The sequence below is a fragment of the Protopterus annectens genome, chromosome 7.part0, assembly GCF_019279795.1.
Source record: "Protopterus annectens isolate FY-2018-M chromosome 7.part0, PAN1.0, whole genome shotgun sequence".
In the NCBI taxonomy this organism is placed as follows: Eukaryota; Metazoa; Chordata; order Ceratodontiformes; family Protopteridae; genus Protopterus; species Protopterus annectens.
The window spans coordinates 1,289,377,787-1,289,397,932 of record NC_056739.1 but is presented as its reverse complement, the minus strand read 5'-3'; the positions used below and the strand labels follow the sequence as shown (position 1 = coordinate 1,289,397,932).

The window sequence follows — 20,146 nt, the reverse complement described above, 5'->3', positions numbered from 1 at the left end:
TTCAGAACATCCCCATCCTCTATTAACTTAGAAAAAACAAAACTACATGTCTTTTTAAAAAATGAAGTTTAGTCCTCCAGACAGAAACAACAGCCCCAAATCAACAGCTACACCCACAAGCATTACCTAACCTCAAATTACGGTTATTTATGCTGAAGTGCATGCTACAGCCTGTGTTCCCCTTATACTCATTGCTGTCTGTTCTTTTCTTAGCTCTGTTCCCCTCTTCTTCTGAGAAAATAATAAAACAAATACTTGGATTATAGCACTAGGGAATCATGGATCACTGCACCATTAGCACCCGTGCCCAGTGATTATATTTATTCATTAACTGGGTAGATGGCTACTTTGAGGATGTTTCTGTAGCTACAACATCAGCCACAAATTAATACTGAAGGTGACAACATTTACCAGAACAGTAACCCATTAGAAAATCTCTGTGCCACATTTTCTTAAACCCTAACGGCCTACAACATGCAAACATGGTAAGTGAAGACAGCAACAAAGGGATACCAAAGGATGTTGTCATAGTAGATCTTGTTGCAGTTCTCCTAATTCTGCTAACATGGCATCTGCAGACATCTGATTATAACATTAAGTAAAATTATAATAGTGCATCAACAGTATGCTTTGAAAAGTTCAGAACTGAAAATGTTTTACGGAAAACATGTTTCATCTTACAGTACAAATGTACATATAGTAAATAGGAGCATGCTGCAAAGCATATTCAGAGCATGCTGTACATACCAGACTAGGATAGTAACATTATGGCTTGCTAAAATCATGTGACAGCTAAACCTGATACAGTATATGTGAATGCACACACTAAAATTATCAAAAGATAACTACACAGCACCTTTTCTCTTAGTGCTTCTTGTGCAAGAAATGCTTTCTTCTTTTCTTGTTCAACCTTCATCTTCTCCATTTCCAGCTGACTTAATAAAAGCATCTTAAAACAAACAAAAAATAAGCAAATATTAATACTGAAGTCACAATATTCCATTTCCAAATATAATTATATACTGCTAATGCTACCTTTTCCTTCTTTGTTTCTTCAAGGGATCTGGTGTAATCGCTCCTCAGATTCTCCAGGTCCACATGATAGCTGTAATGAGAAATAATATCTTCATAATTTTCTTTCATATATTGTGCAGCAAACAGCACAAAAAGCCTCTGTTGTTGCACAGCAGCATACACATATTACAATTAAATTAAATTAAATAGTGAAGCTGTTCAATGTACTCTCTTACAGACAGCTGTCATATTTATGAGTTACATAGTATGTAACCTGGATGTACCAAATGTTACAAATTTAAAGTTCACAGTTTTAAGCTCCATCTGTTGTACAACTCTAGTTTTTTAATTTATGCAGTATACATAAATGGAGGTGACTGAATATGAATAATCTGTATGAATCCTCTGGGACTGTAGACAATCAAGTTGTAGCTCAATAAAAGGTCTACAATGAAAAATAAGAGCCCCAGGTAAAGTGTAAAACTGGTTGTGTTTAATTTCATTTTAACTATTTACCACTAAGCATATAACAAGACAAGGCCGCATTAACAACTTCTGGCCTCTTATTATATACATACAACTTTATAAATAAGTATCACAGTGGAGAAACAGTTAACACATCTGCCTCAAGCACCTGGTTCTCCAATTCAATTCTTATTCATACATCATCACTGTGTCCTTGTGAGGCTATGCTAGGTGCTCTGGTTTCCTGCTCCATTCCAAAGACAAGCTGTAGGTGAATTGGTGATCATCAAAACTGTATGTAGATATGCATGCCACAAGTGTGCATGTTCACGTGTGTACATGTATGCACCCTTTCCCAAATAAGTTTGCCATTCCCACAACCTTGAAATGGATTACACGGGTAAACACAGAGGAATGAATGAATTAACTTTACCAGTTAACAGTAGAAAAAAATAACACCAGATGAAGACAGTGGACAAGGGACCAGGAGTAGTTGGAATGGGGAATTTAAATAAGACTAGAGAAACCACTATTTCACAGACAGTGCAGGTGGGTTTCAGACTGTATTATTTAACTTCAACTTTATTTTAGTTGTTAAACTTACGTACTCCACACAGGTTTACATGAAGCACAGTAAGAAATGACACAGTACAAAAATATTTAAAGATATGAAGTAATATGAGAACATGCAGTCTATGTTAAGATTAAAAAAAAAAACAATAACACTATGATAATCTAAACTAATATAATAATCAAACAAATTAACACAAAAAGATATGCAGTTGCATTCATACTACTATAAATGTGAAAACTGGTTATGACACCAAAACAAGTTTGCAAGAAATCATTACTATAAGCAAAACAATAAATTATAAACTGTATGGGTTCAAAGATAAGTACTAGGCTAGCTGCCTTTGTGGGCCATATTAAGCCTAGCTAATTTCTCTTTTTGTGCTCAAAATAACCTAACTTATTTAGTTATAGACTGGCCTTACCCATGGTCACTAATTACTATTATCCCTAATGAGAACAACTGGGATTATACCAAAGATAATTTGAGGGATTCCATGCACGGGATAAAGCATTTCAGAGTTGCCTCCATCCATTAGTAGTACAGGGGGGAGCTGCTTCCATCCATCAGTAGTACTGGAGCAGCCCTGGGGTAAATTCTCTGTTTCCCGTCCATAGATATAGGTTGTGCCTGAATATGGACATGGATGGATTTTGTTTTATGTGGATGTGGGAGTATTTAATGCACTGTTCTTCAGCCAGAACCTTGTTTTAGAAAAGTTGCAGTCCAATTCAATTGTTTTCCAAAAAATGCCATAACCTAAAATGATCCAGAGGAATAAGCCAAAGTCTAAGCCATAGCTCAAACCACAAATCCAAAAGAGTGAAGCTTAAACTCAGCCATAATATTTCAGCATGAAAGACAAGTGCTGCCATAAAATATCCAGAATGAATCATAGGCACAAGCTGTAAATTCCACAAGAAGATGGACCAAAATAACCACACTTATCCAAACATCTGGCTGGCAGATGTTAAAGCCAGATGTGCTACAGTCAGTCATCAGAGGGGGCTAAACCTGCATGTGCTAGAATAAAGAATGGATAAGACAGGCGAGAAAGGGGCAAGCTGCAATGCATGGAGAGATTCTACAGATCATAGGCTTTCATCCATCAGAATTTTCATATGCTCATGTAAATTCTGTGATACCATATTCAAAAGTCTGCAGGTTGCAGGTCACATACGTTTTACAAAGACTTGGGCAGCTGTCTGTCATTCTAATTATGCAGAACAGGTGCATTTTTCTGTGACTATTCTTTGCCTGGAAAGAGCAGGATATGTAAAATTAAAATAAACACATACTGCAGGTACTACCCCATAAGTAAAAAAAGATGTACTTTGTGCACACGTTGAAAAGCATCATTTTTGACTTTCCATATCCCAAACAATTCACCAGAAATATATCCACTTTCATTAAAACAGGTAAGACTGCTTGAACAAATAAGCAAATTAAACATAATCAGAGTATATGCAAGCAAAGAAACTACAACAGTCTTTGCTACTTTTCAGTTTGGAATATTGCCACAGGTGACAAGGATACCTGAATCTTGAGCTTATTCATGTCCTTTTGGTCAAATTTCATTTGTGTGAATGCTGCACATGAATAGCATACCATTTGCTCAAATGCTACTTTCAAAAATGTCATTAGTTTGAATGCGGTTGCTGTAGTACTTGCAAAAATAAGTGACTTTATGGCTTAAATCATGATTAATACTGAGGTTTTGTTTACCCTTAAAGCTTTGGTTAGGCTTAAGCATAGGGTTTGGGTTAGGGTGTGTGTGCTGTGTTTAATCTTCTATATGCCATGTGGAAGGGCTTTACCTCTCATAAAAATACTGTGAATAATTCTAGTATAGTTATGCTGCATGTATTTTACAGTAATTGCTTCTTCTGACAAAATGGTTTCAACTTCATATTTTTGACTATTTGGAAGTGATTACGTTGTTTCTGAAGAGTCTGTTTTTAAAGAGATGTATACTGCCCCACCACAGGTGTACTCCTGATGAAATTTTATACTGTTTAATTTTAATAAGCAGTACAAGTCTCATAATCAAAATTACTAAAAAAAATAAATAAATAATTCCAGAGCTGTTAAACATCAGTTAGTTCCTACATCTTTGCCATTAGCACATGAGAAACAGAAAAACAGAATGACAGAGAGCTAAATAAAGAGATAGAATATGCTGGGGCAGAATGCCTAAACAGAAGTTGTACGTATTACCAAAATGCTGGGTCTATGAGAAGACATTATGGCTGTAGTACAGTCAGGACAAGTGTTAACCATCCAGCTACAACTGACCAGTTAAAATCTTTCCAGGCTGCTGCTTGGCCCTTAGGGCTTCCTAGCTATCATAGTAACTGCCACCCTTTTGAGGGATTTCCATTTCTTCAATTTTTTGTCCCTGCAGTAGACAAATTGGATGACCAGCCAGCAAGTGGAAGGTCCACTGCAGAATAACAGGCCTAAGAGAGAATAGGGGATGTACAGTGGCATATGTCCTGCATCCATATTTCCATCACACAGGTCCAGAACTATGGTGACTAGACAACTTATCATCATCATCAAACCCCCCCCCTTTCCCATTTTCTATACAAGAGGTCAGGGTTACAGGTCGACTACGGCATGTCTTTCAATTCAGTGCCACTCCTAACAACTTCAACCATCATGTGCGACTGTCACAGGTCTTCTCTCACACAGTCCATCCACCTCTTTGCTGGACACCCACGTTTCCTCTTCCCCTTTTCCTGACTAGCCCAAATCTTCTTCACCAGATTGTCTTCAGCTTTCTTGCACATGCACATAAACCACTGTAATCTGTTTTCTTTGACCTTCTCTACATTTGGAGATATTTGGGCTTCTGATCTGATGTCCTCATTTATTTGTCTGTCCCACAGTGTGCATTCTACTGTCTGTCTCAGGCAGTTCATCTCCATCACTTTTAGCTTCCTCAGCTGTTCTACCTTCACTCTCCAGGTTTTGTACCATACAGTAGTACTAGTCACATCATTGTTTTGTACACCTTACTTTTCAGCTTCGTCAGCATTCTTTTATCAAACACTACCTTTGGGCTAGCTGGTTGCAGTCCCTATAATTCTAGCTTTGATCTTCTCATTTGAACTTCCCTTCTCCTCAACCACCCTCCTAGACACTTGAAGCTATTGACTTATGCCACTATTTCCCTTCTATCTTAATTTTCAGCAACTTTTGATTTCCTCCATTTGCTATCATGACAACAGTCTTATCTGTATTTAGTTTTATCCTGTGTGCTTTCAGTTTTACATTCCATTCCCCTATCATTGTCTGAAGTTCTTGTTCAGAGTTTGTGTGCAATGCCACATAGTCTGCATACAGCAACTTTGTTGATCTCTCACTCTGACCTGTTTGCTAATGTAGTCCATCACTAGTATGAACAGCTGGGAGCTCATAGATGAACCGTGATGTACATCCAATCTCACTGAGAACCCCAATGTCAGTCAAAGCACTATTCATGCTTGTTTCATTGAGTCTTTGCACATAGTTTGCACTAATTATACCAGTGTTTCTGGGACTCCGAACCATTGCAGGACTGTCCAAATTATCTTTCTAGGGACCTTGCTGTGTGCTTTCTCCATGTCTAGGAATACCCAGTTGACTCTTTCCTCATCTCTACCTTCTTCTCAACTATCTGTTTCACTGCAAACATCTGGATGCTTTTCCTGCATCCTGATCTGAATCTAAACTGCTCATCTCTCATTTTGTTTTCTACTGCTCAGTGTATTCATATATCAATCTCCCTCTCCAGCACCTCCATACAGTATGACAAAAGTTTGATGGCTCTATACTGCTCACTATTGTGAGTCATCTAGGATATGCTTTATCTCCATCTACGAGTACCCTCTGGAGCTATTTCTCCCCTAACTTACCCAACATCTTGGATCATATATCTTGTGGCCTCATCTGAGTCTGCTGCTTTCCTTGACTTCATTTTCCTGAGTGCTGTTCTTACTGATTATAAGGTGGGTTCCTCTTTCATCTTGGGCTATGTCAAGGGCAGTACAGCTTCTGTGGTGTTTTCGCATTCAGAAACTGCTGAAAGTACTCATTCCATCCGGCTTTGATGGCCTGTGGACTGGTCAGAAGGTTGTTGTCAACATCCTTTATGGAGGGTTTCTGATGACTATTTTTTTTTATATCTTTCTGTCTTTGCCTTGCACCTTCATAAGATTTTCTTTATGCCATCTGCCGAGTCACTTTCTGGAAGCTGGCAGACTGCCTCTGATGTCTTGTTGTTTGTTACTGCGATTGCTCTTTGTTAGCCAAGCAGTATTTCTTTGTAGCCTGGTCAGTCAATTCCTAGCTCCCACTTTAAACTGTACTGCTTCTTTATTTTGGCAATTTCCTGGACTTCTGCATTTCCCTACTAGCATTCCTTATGTACCTTATTTTCACACTGAAATCAGCTGCATATCTGTTTTACAGTTCTCAGACATGCTGTCTTGAGATGCTGCCATTCATCTTCTTCAGCTCCACCCATCTCCTCTTCTTCCTGGGATGCTACACCCCTGAGTATTTCCTTGAACTCTTGTGCTTTCAGTCCAGTCAACTTCCAGGTCTTCAGTCTAATCTCTGTTGACCTCAGAGAGCCTTCTCTGATCACTGCTTGCTGCTGACTGTGGCCATCATTAATGTTATGCTGTGGGCACTGGGGATGACTTTGCAATTTCTGATTCTACTCTAATGCCCTTTCCCTACTGGGAGGATGTCCATCCCAGTTGCAAGCTGGTTACTCTTATACGTTATCTTCTGGCAGTCTCTCTTGCTAAACTATGTGTTGGCCACCATCAAGCCATATGCCAGACACAAATCTGGAATGACCACTCATTTACTCCTGCTGCTCCATCCATGTGGAATGAGCAGTCCTCGTATCCTGTTCTGTCTGTCCCTATAATGAGCATTCAGGTCTTCCATTATCAACATCATCTCATGTTATCCTGCTTTATCCAGTACACTCTATAACTGCTGCCTGAATGCACACTTTTCCTCACTATCACAGCCCTGCTAAGGGGTAAAGGATGATATTATGACTCCTGTCCTAATCTTACACTGGAGTCTGATTACCAAGAGTCTGTCACTAATTCTGATGACATCTCTCACCGTCTTTTGAAGTGTCTCCCTTACCTCAATTCTCACACCATTTCGAATCTGTCTTCCCTCTGAGTAGCAGACTCTGATCTCAAGCTAACTGGCTTTGCTGCATTGCACTACCATCATGTCTTCTGGATACAGAGGATGTCCAGCCTCCTCCCTACCATCTTGATATCTACTTCCAAGCTGCATCCCCTCAGTGAGCTTAGAGTGAGTGGTGCAATCCTTAGTTCATGTTTGGCAGGTTGATGGATTTTATGTCCAGCCTTTGCTCAAGACAGCTATCACAGGCAACCTAAATTGGGCAACTAGACACTGGATGGCCACTGGCTTAGTGACCCAGGGCTGCTCGGCTTTATGGTGGGAACACACTGGCCAGAGGTACATAGACTCCTCCCACTATTAGCATGGGTTCCTGCCATAGGTCAAAGTAGGGCAGGTCCTCAACTCTCTTATGCAACCAAATAACCTATAGTCAGTTTTTAGACTGTCATGTGGCTAGCCCTGACATAGTGGGTAGTCTGTGATCAGAGTTGCTATTTAGAGGATACTGTGCATCACAGTTGATGTCCAAAGTGATAGTCTACACAACTCTCCCCCTGATAGGCTACATCTAGAACTGCTGTTGCTACCTACAACTTCATTCTTGGGCAAGTATGAGGTAGAGACAGCAAGCATGTTTTTGGGACACAGTTGGCATAACAGCATGGTCTTTTTCTCCCAAGCACAAAGTTTGATCCTGCCCTCTGGCCAGTGCTTGTGTGGAGCTTGCATGTTCTCTCAGTGTCTCTGTGGGGTTCATCCCATCTCCCAAAAACATACTGGGTGTTCCCACCTCAGAATCGTAAAGGAAACAGACTGCCTGGACTGCTCTTGTTTATGTACAAGTATGTCAAGATGTCCAATCCGCAACTGGCACCCATACATTTCAAGGCATAGATCAAGGCCAACATCTCCTTGTAGTTGAATCAAGTTGGTGGTTTGTGTCTTTTGTGTGTATAGCTGTGCTGGACCATGAAGAATCCAGTGTAGGCCCACTTACATGCTCTGATATGTCTATTATTAGTGCTCGAATGCTCTGGGAGATGTTAAATGGCATTCTATGACTCAGCCCTCAGCCGAACAGTTTAACAACTGAACTTCCTAACAGCAGGGGGGCAAAGGGTGGGTTCTCAAAAGAGGCTACATGTGTTGTAAGTACAGGTTCTTCAAGTACCACAGGGTTTTCTCCTCATATAGCTTTAGATGAGGGTCTATAAATAAAAAGGCTGACATATGCTCCAGGGTTCTCAAAATTTTCATGGCTGCCAAGTGACATCCTGGAAAAGTTGAGCAAAAAAAAGTGTTCAGGAGGGTAACTTTGATCACAGATAGAAATATACTGCTCTCTGTGCTAGACTCAATTTTGGGAAGCCGACCAATATTGCCAAGGTTGGTGAAACAAGAGCTGGTAAGACCCAGGGCTTGTCAAGACTAAATTAAATAGCCACCCAGAAATTAAAGGATGTGTATGTCATGAAGTCCTAAATGAGCAAACAGAGGAAATAAGCAACCACTGAATATTAATGGGAACAGAGGAAAGCCCACAGGGCAAGGAGGTGAACTAAAAGAATTGGGAAGCTGCCAAGCACAACAGAAACCTCCTGCAGCCTTGAAAAATATGAATATGGAGGCCATATCCCTCATGTGAAAGGTGCCATTAAGCCTTGTGGCATTAGCAAGGGCAGTATAGGCTGGAGGTTTAGCATATTCATTTTTTATTCTTATTTTTAAACAAACTTATTAAATTATAGAAACAATTCATATTAATATTTTTTCATATATATGTTTGTTTTTATAACTGTCACTCATTCCAGCATTAGATAAACTGCTCAACTCCTGTCTTCTCTTATACCTCATGACTCCTCCTAAACTTCATTCTGTGTGCATCGTTTCAACAAACTCCATTTACTTCCATATAATTTGTTCCTTCCCTTTTTTTAAATATTCCACTTCAGTTCTTTTCTCTCTTTAACAGTATTCAATACTTCAATTATAGTTGGTTTAGATTTTGATTTCCATTTTCTAATAAAGATGTTTTTGGCAGCCAACAGCATTAAACTGAATACGGCTTACTATATCTAGGCATTCTGGAGCCTGTGTCTGAGCTCAAACAAATAACTTCTTTACTTAACAGACATTTGCTCCCCCAATAGTTCTGACAGGGTACTCTGCAGAGAAGTTTTAAAATCAGCCAACTCATTACACTCCCAAAAACATATTCGCAATTACATCACTCTTTCTCTAGCATCACACCTCCAGAATTTCATATCTACCTGAGGAAAAGTTCTTTGAAGTCTGCTTGGGGTATAAAATACCTATGCAAACATTTCCAAGAAAAACAGTAAACCTTCTAGATTTTGTTGCATATCTGGGAGCCATACATACATCCTTCCACTGTTCCTTTGTAATTTGCTTTTCCAATCTCTCTTCTCAATCTTTTCCAACCTCCTTTGATTGATTCTTGCAGTCATCAAGCACTATTTTAAATACCCTACTAATTATTTTGGTTTTTAAACCACAGTTTCTGTTCTACACTCAGCTAAAAACTATTCCAGAGCTGGGCTCTCACTAAGGGCTCAGGTACCCCTTTCTCTTTGCCTTAACATGGACAAGAAATGCCCCAGTAGCTAACCTGTAGTCCAAACTTCTGCTTGGCCTCATCCCACTTCATTACCTTTCCCTCTCTAGTTATCGGCTCCCAATACCTTGGTTCCTTTGCCAGTTTTATTCAGTAAATTTCAGCCCCTTCTTGTATATTTTTGTATCCCTACATGCAGTCAACCCTACTGGCAAAATGTACTTTCTCCTGCTGAATTAGTTCTAAGAATATTTTTTCCAAATGTATGAATATAATATTTTGTATAGTAGTAGTAGCTGTTCTTCAGGATCTGCATCCAAATCTTATTCTTTCCTTAATTCTTGAATTATTCTACCTCCTTCATCATCATCCCTTTCTACTTTGATTTGTAGCCTTCTGCTTGTGTTATGTATATTAGCCTTAGCTGTGTAGCTCTAAAATATCCATACAAATCAAGTATTCCTAAACCACCTTGTTCTATGGGGAAGATCCCACTTAGGTTCATAGGCTAATGAACTATACTAGGCTAATGACCATCAGGGTCTTTAAAAGCCTAGAAGTGCAACTCAACCCAATTGTGTCCCTATGTATCATGGGAGTGTATTAGGAGAGGGGTATGTTAGGACGTTTCTAAAGATTACGTGTGTGTGGGGTATGCTAGTTTGGGCATATTTACTGTTTACCTCCATCTGTCAGAGACCCGGGGGTCAGACCCGGGGTGAACTTCTTATTTCCCATCCACTGGACAATGTTATGCTTACACAGAGTTAGAGATGGTCCCTGTTTCACAGAAGTTTAGCCTGTTCCAGAGCATGGTGATCCTCTGAGACACATGCCTGTCTTGCCAACATGTCCTACTTAACAAGAAAAAAAACTTAAATCCTTGGATCTAGTGGTTCTAATGTTCGTTTTGAGACTGTGCAGAAGCTCCATCAGAGTTGGATCCAAGGATGCCTTGTATGCCAGGTATAGTTCACCTCTCAGTAACCTGTAGGAGACTAAATACAGAGGAAGGCCTTTAAAGAGATTCGTACAAGACATTATGTTTACATCCTGCATTCTCCTGGTAAAGAACTTTTGTGAGCATTCCAGCTGTTGCATATGTCTGCTTAGATACATGCCCAAGGGGATATTATACTCAGTGATGGGTCTGATAAGGGCTGGATAATGTGGCACTATGACTTCCTTGAACCTACGCCATGCCCTTACTTATAAGTTGAGCGACAAAGAATTATTTTCTTACTACCCTGGCCACATGCCAAGGTAGTAAGACCAGATTACTGTCTACATATGTTTCCAGCTCTGACTACTGTGTCAACTCTCAGGGGTGTCTTTTTGATGGAATAAATAGCTTGGGCTGCAGTCTTTCCAAAAGGCACTATAATTCATTTCCTGGCTTTTAGTTTTAATGCATGATTTTGGCTCCAGTCATTTGTCTGTGTTAGGTCCTCTTGTAATAAGTTTGTGTCATGGGGGAAATTCTGATAGCTCCCAACTTCCAGTCATCTGTGAACTTGGTCAGCCAAAGACCCTTAACATAAGCCTTTACCTCTAAGAAGCAGATGCCAAATAGCAGTGGTCCCAGCGCGGAGCCCTGAGGTACCCTGCCAGTGACCAGTCTCTTAGTGGAGGTTGTCTCACCAATCCTGATTTACTGGATCCTGTTTGTGAGCCAGCTGGCAATCCAGCAAGTCATGGAGGGGCTTATGCTCAGTTTAGTGAGTTTGCCAATTATACAAAGTGGAGCACTGTATCTAACACCACAGCCAGGTCCACTTAGGCAATGTGTAGCATTTTCCCCTCATTTCATTGCCTTGGTGACATTCACAAATAAGTCCACCAGGTTTAGCAGGTATGACTTTCCCCCTTGACTACGCCAAGTTGGGTTGGATCCAGTATCTGAAGGTTATCTATGTCTTTGTTGATCATTTCCATGATAATTTGTTCCATGGCTTTGCATATTAGACTAATCAGACTAATAGGACCATAGTTTCTGGGGTGGGTTAATGGTCCACTCTTATCAAGTATGATAACCATTGCAGTCCTCCATTCATGGCACAAAGCCTGTTTTAAGGCTATAGTTGAAAAGTGACTCAAGTGATCCTGACAGGTCATGTTTCAAACTATTTAGGAGGCATCCTGGAATACTGTACGGGGCTCATTGAGGCCTTTTTACCCTCCCAAATAAATTCATTTAACTCTTTTATTAATTATTCTCCACAACTATTCATCTGGTTGATAAAAATATGCCTCACCTATACATAAAACTAAAGGGACTAAAAACACCCACTTCTCGAATCTTACTATCCATATCCATAAACAAGGGCTTCCAGTTCATCAATTTTTATATCAATCTTTTTTCAGTCTCTTCTCATACATCCTTAGGTGCCATAACAGTATCCATTTTAATCCATACACTTAAATACTTAATCTTATCATGTCCCCATAAACCTAGGTACTACTGAACCAATTCATGTGTGGGTACATAATTTACTGCCATAGCCTTTATTTTATCTTCATTAAATTTTATTTTCCGAAAAAAACTTGCAATGGTCAAATGTTTCACATCACCAAAATTCCCCTTTCTGGATTTATCAAGCACAAATAATATCATCTTCAAATAATGCCAACATTTCTTGATTATCATACCAATTATATCCTTGAATTTCTGAGTCCTTACTTTCCTTGTCAATGGCCCTAAGTATAAAGCAAATAAAAGGGGAAAGACTGTACCTTGGCTTGGTTCCTCTGTTCAAACACAGCTTATCAGAGGAAACCTCCCATCTTATGTCTTGCCACAGATCCTTCATATATCCCCTAATTAACCCTATAATTGCATTAGGAAATGCAAATGCTTCCATTGTCCGACCCTTTATCCCAGCTCAGTCTGTCAAATGCTTTCACTGCATCAAGACCCATCAACAAAGTACAGTTGTGTACACTTACCACAAATGTAGATGCTCGAGTGTATTCACTGTTGCAGTTATTACATTTGGGTAATCTGCTTGCAGGTTGCCCTCAGTCGGCCTGATTAACAAAGTCTTGGGGTCCTGCATCAGATGCTGTCCATTTTTCCACGAAGTCAGGTCGTCAGGGGTATAAAACATGCAGCCGACACCATTACATCAGTTTTTCTTGCACCAGATGTCAGGTGCCCCCCTAATGGGGAGCAAATAAACATAAAAACACAAAGGTATACCTCCAACAAAAAGCAAATACACGAAAAAGGCTTTTAAGCATAGTAAAGGAAAGTAGAGGTATAGCCAGAAGAAGTTAGGGGGCTGGAGGGAGGGTAAAAAGGACTGCAACAGTGAATACACTTGAACATCTACATTTATGGTAACTGTACACAACTGTACTATGTTCTTCGTGTTTCACTGTTGCAGTCATTACATTTGGGTAGATTCCCAAAGCTATGGTTGGGAGGAGGAGTTTATATAGCATTAGGGCCTGCTATAAGGCCCTGCAAGACAGCAGTTGCAAAACCAGCTCTGGATTTAGAGAAAATTGGCAAATGATAATGCTTGGTGAAAGTATGTACAGAACTCCAGGTAGCAGCTTCTATGATGTCCCTGGTAGGAACACCTCTGAGAAAGGCTGCAGAAGTAGATGCAGCCCTGGTGGAGTGAAATCTGATCCCCTGGGGGATAGGTTTTCCATGGTGCTTATAGCAGAAATGAATGCAATGACTTACCCATTTAGAAATGGTTTGTTTTGAAATAGCCTTCCCCTCTGCCCCTGCAGCAAATGCTACCAGCAGCTGTTCAGATTTTCTTCGAGGTTTAGTCCTGTCCAAGTAGAATCTAAGTTGTCTGTGCACATCCAAGTAATGCAGAACCCGCTCCCCTTTGTTCTGTGGATTGGGAAAGAAGGTTGGCAAATGAATGGACTGATTAAGAGCTACACTGGATACCACCTTGGGCATGAAGGATGGATTGGTCCTGAGTGACACCCTGTCCACATGAAAGATGATGAAAGGCTCCACTGCCATAAGGGCCTGTAATTCAGATATCCTTCCAGCTGAAGTGATTGCTAAAAGGAAAGCTGTTTTCCAAGAAAGAAATTTTAAGTCTGCAGTAGCAGCTGGCTCGAAAGGAGGTAGAGTGAGTTTCTCCAATACAAAGTTAAGGTCCCAGGCAGGGGTTGGAGCTCTCCTGGTTGGTCTAATATTTTTGGCCCGTCTGAGGTACTGCTTGAGCAGAGGATGAGAGAAGAGGGGAGGGTCTGTGTTATAATGCGCTGAAATGGCTGAGGCATGGATTTTAATGGAGGAAAAAGGCCCTTGTGAAGCATCTCTGTTAAGTATTGCAAAATCTGAGGTAAATGGTTCCAGGCACAGAATCTTTTCCATTTTCAGCATAAGATTTTCTAGTACTAGGCCTCCTTGCCTCTAAGATGGCATCCATCACAGGTTTGCTGAGGGATGATAAGGGTGAGTTTAAGTAATTAGCCAGTCTGCAAGGTTCAATGTTGGAAGCTGAGGGTGCAGGATCTGAGACAGCAAGGAAGGGGTCTGAGGCAGGTGCCATGGAGATAACTATGACACACGGCGCAGGAGGGGGTACCAGTGTTGGCGCAGCCAGTCTGGAGCAATCAAAATCATCCTTGGTTTGTCCTGTTTGACTTTTAGTAGAACTTTGGAGAGCAGAGGCAGCGGGGGGGGGAGGCGTAGACTGATAGGTTTTTCCAGCTGAAGGACAGAGCATCCACTTTCCAGGCTTGTTTGTGGGGAGTCCATGTGTAAAACTTGTCCAATTGGTAGTTCTGGGGGGAGGCAAATAGGTCTATGCCTGGGCTCCCCCATTCGCTTGTTAACATGTTGAAAATCCTTGGTTCCAGTTTCCACTCATGTGGGTCCATGAGGTTTATGCTTAGTCCTTCTGCCAGTATATTTTATTTTCCTGGCAGGAACTGAGATTGTAGGTGCACTTGGTAGCTCATGGCAGTGTTCCACAATGTCATGGCTAGTCTGCAGAGGGGGTAGGAATGTGTACCCCCCCGCTTGTTCATGTACCACATAACTGTGGTGTTGTCCGTCTTTACCATTAGTTGTCCTGGAAGAATGTAGTCCTTGAAGGCTGTCAGAGCATTCTGTACAACTAACATTTCTTTTTGATTGATATGTAGGTGCATTTGATTTGGGTTCCATTTGCCCTGAATGCACTTCCCTGCCAGGTGAGCCCCTCATGCATAGGCTGATGCATCTGTTGTTAGGGTTTGGGCAGCAGGGGGAAGTGTGAATGGTAGTTCCTTGTTTTGGTGGCAGGCCTCTGCCCACCAGAGGAACTCTAGGTGTAGGCAATGCATGATGGGAATCATTGTTTCTAGGCTGTGAAAATGTTGACTCCATAGGCTTTTTAGATACCACTGTAGTTTCCTCATATGCAGTCTTGCATATGGATTTAGAAGAAAGCAGGAAGCCATGAGCCCCAAGGCTTGCAGTATTTGTCTTGCAGATAGCAGGATTTTTGTGGCCACTTGTTTGAAATAGGTTATCAAATGAATTTGCTTTTCTGGCGTGAAGTAAGCCATCTGGGAAGTTGTATTCAAGCTTGCTCCCAGGAATGTAATTTGTTGACAGGGTACCAGTTCTGATTTCTTTTCATTTATGGTGTACCCCAGATAAGTTAGAACCCTTTTTAAAACGCCAGATGATTCAAAAGTAGGCCCTGGCTTTCTGCCTGAATTAGACCATCGTCCAGGTATGGGTATATTTGAATACTTCTTTGCCTGCAAAATGCAATAACTGGAGCTAGGCACTTTGTGAATACCCTGGGCGTAGTAGACAAGCCAAAGGGCAGTGCAGAGAACTGATAATGAGTGTAGCCTGCTTTGAAGCGTAGGTATCTTCTGCAAGATTCCCTGGTAGGTATGTGCAGGTATGCTTCTTTTAAATCTAGTGTTGCCAACCAGGCATCTTTGCCTAGCATAGGAAGTAATTGGTGAAGAGTCAGCATCTTGAATTTTGGAATCTCCAGAAAGGTGTTTAGAGTAGACAGGTCCAGGATTGGACACCATGAGTTGTCTTTTCTGAGTACCAGGAAAAGTCTGGAGTAGAAACCTTGTCCCTTTTCCTCTTCTGGTAGCAGCTGAATAGCCCCCATGCTTAAGAGAGAAAGTACTTGTTTTTAAGCCTCTGCCCACTGATTTGGGGGCTGGTCTGGCCATCCATTTGGTGTTGGCAACGTGTGGAAATGAAATCTGTATCCCTGGGACACTATATTTAAAACCCATTTGTCCTGGGTTATGAGTTCCCAGTTCTTTGCATGAAGAGCAATCTTTCCCCCCAAAGGGGCAGTCAGAAGATAAGTGCTTGGAAATTTTAAAAGGAAGTCATTGAGACTGTTTACCATAGGGGGGTGTCTTGTTATTCCTAGATTTGGAAGTGGAGGCCCCCCACTGCTTAGTTCTGAGAGTCCCCTGGGACTGAAAAGTACAGTTGTGTACACTTACCACAAATATGGATGTTTGAGTGTATTCACTGTTACAGTTATTACATTTGGGTAATCTGCTGGCAGGTTGCCCTCAGTCGGCCTGATTAACAAAGTCTTGGGTCCTGCGTCGGATGCTGTCCCTTCTTCCATGACGTCAGGTCGTAAGGGGTATAAAACATGCAGCCGACGCCATTACATCAGTTTTTCTTGCCCCAGATGTCAGGTGCCCCCCAAATGGGGAGCCAAATATATATATATCCATATGTAATTTAAAACACAAAAAATATACCACCTTGGGCATGAAGGATGGGTTGGTCCTGAGCGATACCCTGTCCGCATGAAAAATGATGAAAGGCTCCACTGCCATAAGAGCCTGTAATTCAGAAATCCCTCTAGCTGAAGTGACTGCTAAAAGGATGGCTGTTTTCCAGGAGAGAAATGTTAAGTCTGCAGTAGCAGCTGGCTTAAAAGGAGGGAGGGTGAGTTTCTCCAATACAAAGTTAAGGTCCCAGGCAGGGATTGGAGCTCTCCTGGGTGGTTTCAAGTTTTTGGCCCCTCTAAGATACTGCTTTAGCAGAGGATGAGAGAAGTGGGGAAGTTCTGTGTTGTAATGAGCTGAAATGGCTGAGGCATGGATTTTTATGGACGAAAAAGACAGGCCCTTGTGAAGCATCTCAGTTAAGTATTGCAAAATCTGAGGTATGTCGGGCACTGCTGTGCTTATCCCTTGAGATTGATTCCAGGCACAGAATCTTTTCCATTTGTCAGCATAAGATTTTCTAGTACTAGGTCTTCTTGCCTCCAACATGACATCCATCACAGGTTTGCTGAGGGATGCTCAGGGAGAATTTAGGTGATTAGCCACGCTGCAAGATTCAACTTTTGCAGCTGAGGGTGCAGAGTTGGTTTGTTCTGCTGAGACAGTAAGGAAGGAGTCTGAGGCAGGTGCCACGGTGAAATGTGACACACACTGCGCAGGAGTGGGTACCAGTGTTGGTGAGGCCAGTCGGGAGCAATCAAAATCATTTTTAGTTTGTCCTGTTTGACTTTTAGTAGAACTTTGGAGATCAGAGGCAGAGGGGGAAAGGCATAGACTGATAGGTTTTTCCAGCTGAAGGACAGAGAATCCACTTTCCAGGCTTTTTTGTGATGAGTTTTTGTGCAAAATTTGTCCAACTGGTAGTTCTGGTGTGAGGCAAAAAGATCTATGTCTGGGCTCCCCCATTTGCGTGTTAACATGTTGAAAATCCATGGTTCCAGTTTCCATTCGTGTGGGTCCATGAGATTTCTGCTCAGTTCGTCTGCCAGAGTATTCAGCTTTCCTGGCAGGAATTGAGATTGTAGTTGTACTTGATAGCTCAAGGCTGTGTTCCACAATGCCACGGCTAGTCTGCAGAGAGGGTAAGAATGTGTACCCCCGACTTGTTTATGTACCAGATAACCGTGGTATTGTCCATCTTTATCAGTAATTGTCCTGGATGAAGGTAGTCCTTGAAGGCTGTCAGTGCATTCTATACAGCTAGCATTTCTTTTTGATTTATATGAAGGTGCATTTGATTTGGGCTCCATTTGCCCTGAATGCACTTCCCTGCCAGATGAGCCCCCCATGCATAGTCTGATGCATTTGTAGTTAGGGTTAGGGTGGCAGGGGGTGGTGTGAATGGCAGTCCCTTGTTCTGGTGGCAGGCCTCTGCCCACCATAGGAACTCTAGGCGCAGGCAAGGTATGATAGGAATCATTGTTTCCAGGCTGTGACAATGTTGACTCCATAAACTTTTTAAGTACCAGTGAAGTTTCCTCATATGCAGTCTTGCATATGGAATTAGAAGAATGCAGGAGGCCATGAACCCCAAGGCTTGCAGTATTTGCCTTGCGGAAAGCAGGGTTTTTGTGGCCACCTGTTTGAAGTAAGTCACCAAATTAATTTGCTTTTCTGGTGTAAGGAAAACCATCTGGGCAGTTGTATTCAAGCTTGCACCCAGGAATGTAATTTTTTGAGAGGGTACCAGTTGTGATTTCTTTTCGTTTATAGTGTACCCTATACAAGTTAGAACCCTTTTTACAAATACAAGATGTTTTAGAAGAATGGCCTTGTTTTCTGCCTGAATTAGACAATCGTCCAGGTATGGATATATCTGAATATTTCTTTGCCTGCAAAATGCAATTACTGGAGCCAGGCACTTTGTAAAGACCCTGGGCGCAGTAGATAAGCCAAAGGGCAGTGCAGAGAACTGGTAATGCAAGTAGCCTGCTTTGAAGCGGAGGTATCTTCTGCAAGATTCCCTGATTGGGATATGCAGGTAAGCCTCTTTTAAATCTAGGGTTGTCAACCAGGCATCTTTGCCTAGCATAGGAAGTAACTGGTGAAGAGTCAACATCTTGAATTTTGGAATGTCCAGAAAAGTGTTTAGAGTAGATAGGTCCAGAATTGGACGCCATAATTTGTCTTTTCTGGGTACCAGGAAAAGTATGGAATAGAAACCTTGTCCTCTTCTGGTACTAGTTGAATAGCCCCCATGTTCAAGAGGGAAATTACTTGTTTCTGGGCCTCTGCCCACTGATTTGGAGGCAGATCTGGCCATCCGTTTGGAGTTGTCAACATGTGGAAATGAAATCTGTATCCCTGGGATACTATATTTAAAACCCATTTGTCCTGGGTTATAAGTTGACAGTTTTTTGCATGAAGAGACAGTTTTCCCCCCAAAGGGGCATCTAAAAGGTAAGTGCTTGGCAACTCTAAAGGAAAGTCATTGCAACTGCTTACTATAGGGAGGTGTCTTGTTGTTTCCAGATTTGGAAGAGGAGGCACCCCATTGCTTAGTTCTGAAAGTCCCTTGGGACTGAAACCTGGTGCCTTTGGAATGGCTGGGTTTGACTTGAGTGGCTCTTGAAGGAACTGGAAGGGACCAGTTCTTTGTAGGCCAGTGCCTACTAAATCTTGGAGGTTGTACTTGTAAGAAATCTTTCACAGTTTGCATTGATTTAGCTTTATCTTCCACCTTTTTTAGAACTTCTTCAGCCTTATTACCAAAGAGACGGTCCTGTTGCAAAGGAGCATCCAACAATTTTGCTTTAACATGATCAGGCAGAGATTGTTCTTTGAGCCAAGCATGCCTTCTTAGCACAGACCCAGTTACAGCAGCCCTGCAAGTGGCCTCCTAAGAATCAAAACCACATTGCAAAGTATGTTTTCCAACTTGTTCAGCTGAATGCAATAGATCTTGTAAATCTTTATTTTCCACACAGTCAGAAATCAACATAATTTTCTGTTTAAGCAGTCCCATGATATGTGGCTGATATTTTAGCATATGAAAATGACAGTTTAAAGCCCTGATTGCCAAGGTTGCAAAAGTGTAGACCTTCTTACCTCATCTATCCAGCGCCCTGGAATCTCTATCAGAAGGGGTAGGATTTTTAGCAGTAGAAGCCTTAATGCCCTTGGGGCCCTGAGAAATGGTTTCAGGATCCACAACAGGATTTTTGAAAGGAATTTGTGGGAGTCAGGAACCCTGTGGTATCTGTCTGGCTTACAAGGAGCCGGAGGCAGAGAATCAGGAGCCATACTAGATTCTGAAAACACATCATCAACAATGTCTAGAACAGGAGGTATAGCCAAAGGCCTATGCTGAGGAAGAAGAAGAAAATCCCGAAGCCTCTTTTTAGATCCAGAAAAATCCTGACTTTCCCAGTGGAAATGTTCACTTAAGGTATGTAACGTTTCCCCAAAAGAAAAATCCTCAGGAGGAGAAGCAGAAGGAATGGAATCCTCTGCATCAGAGTCCTCATAAGTAGGTATAGACAAATCCTGTTCATTAGAAGAGTCAGAAGAAATAAAATCCTGTTCAGAAGATTCATAGTCAATTTCTGCCCTAAGGCTTCTTTGAAGGAGGGGGGATTGGCTACCCCTGATTAGAGTAATTA

At 41.5% G+C, this 20,146-nt stretch overlaps 1 protein-coding gene across 1 annotated transcript in view; it reads right to left on the bottom strand.

Moving 5' to 3' along the window:
• Positions 1–20,146, bottom strand: part of TMF1 (TATA element modulatory factor 1) — a 1,367,094-nt gene that overhangs the window by 246,982 nt on the left and 1,099,966 nt on the right. Inside the window, exons 11-12 of the mRNA XM_044076393.1 lie at positions 1,036–1,105; positions 857–949 (exon numbers count right to left, since the gene is read on the bottom strand). Coding sequence (XP_043932328.1) covers positions 857–949; positions 1,036–1,105 — 163 coding nt within the window. The remainder of the gene's footprint in view (positions 1–856; positions 950–1,035; positions 1,106–20,146) is intronic.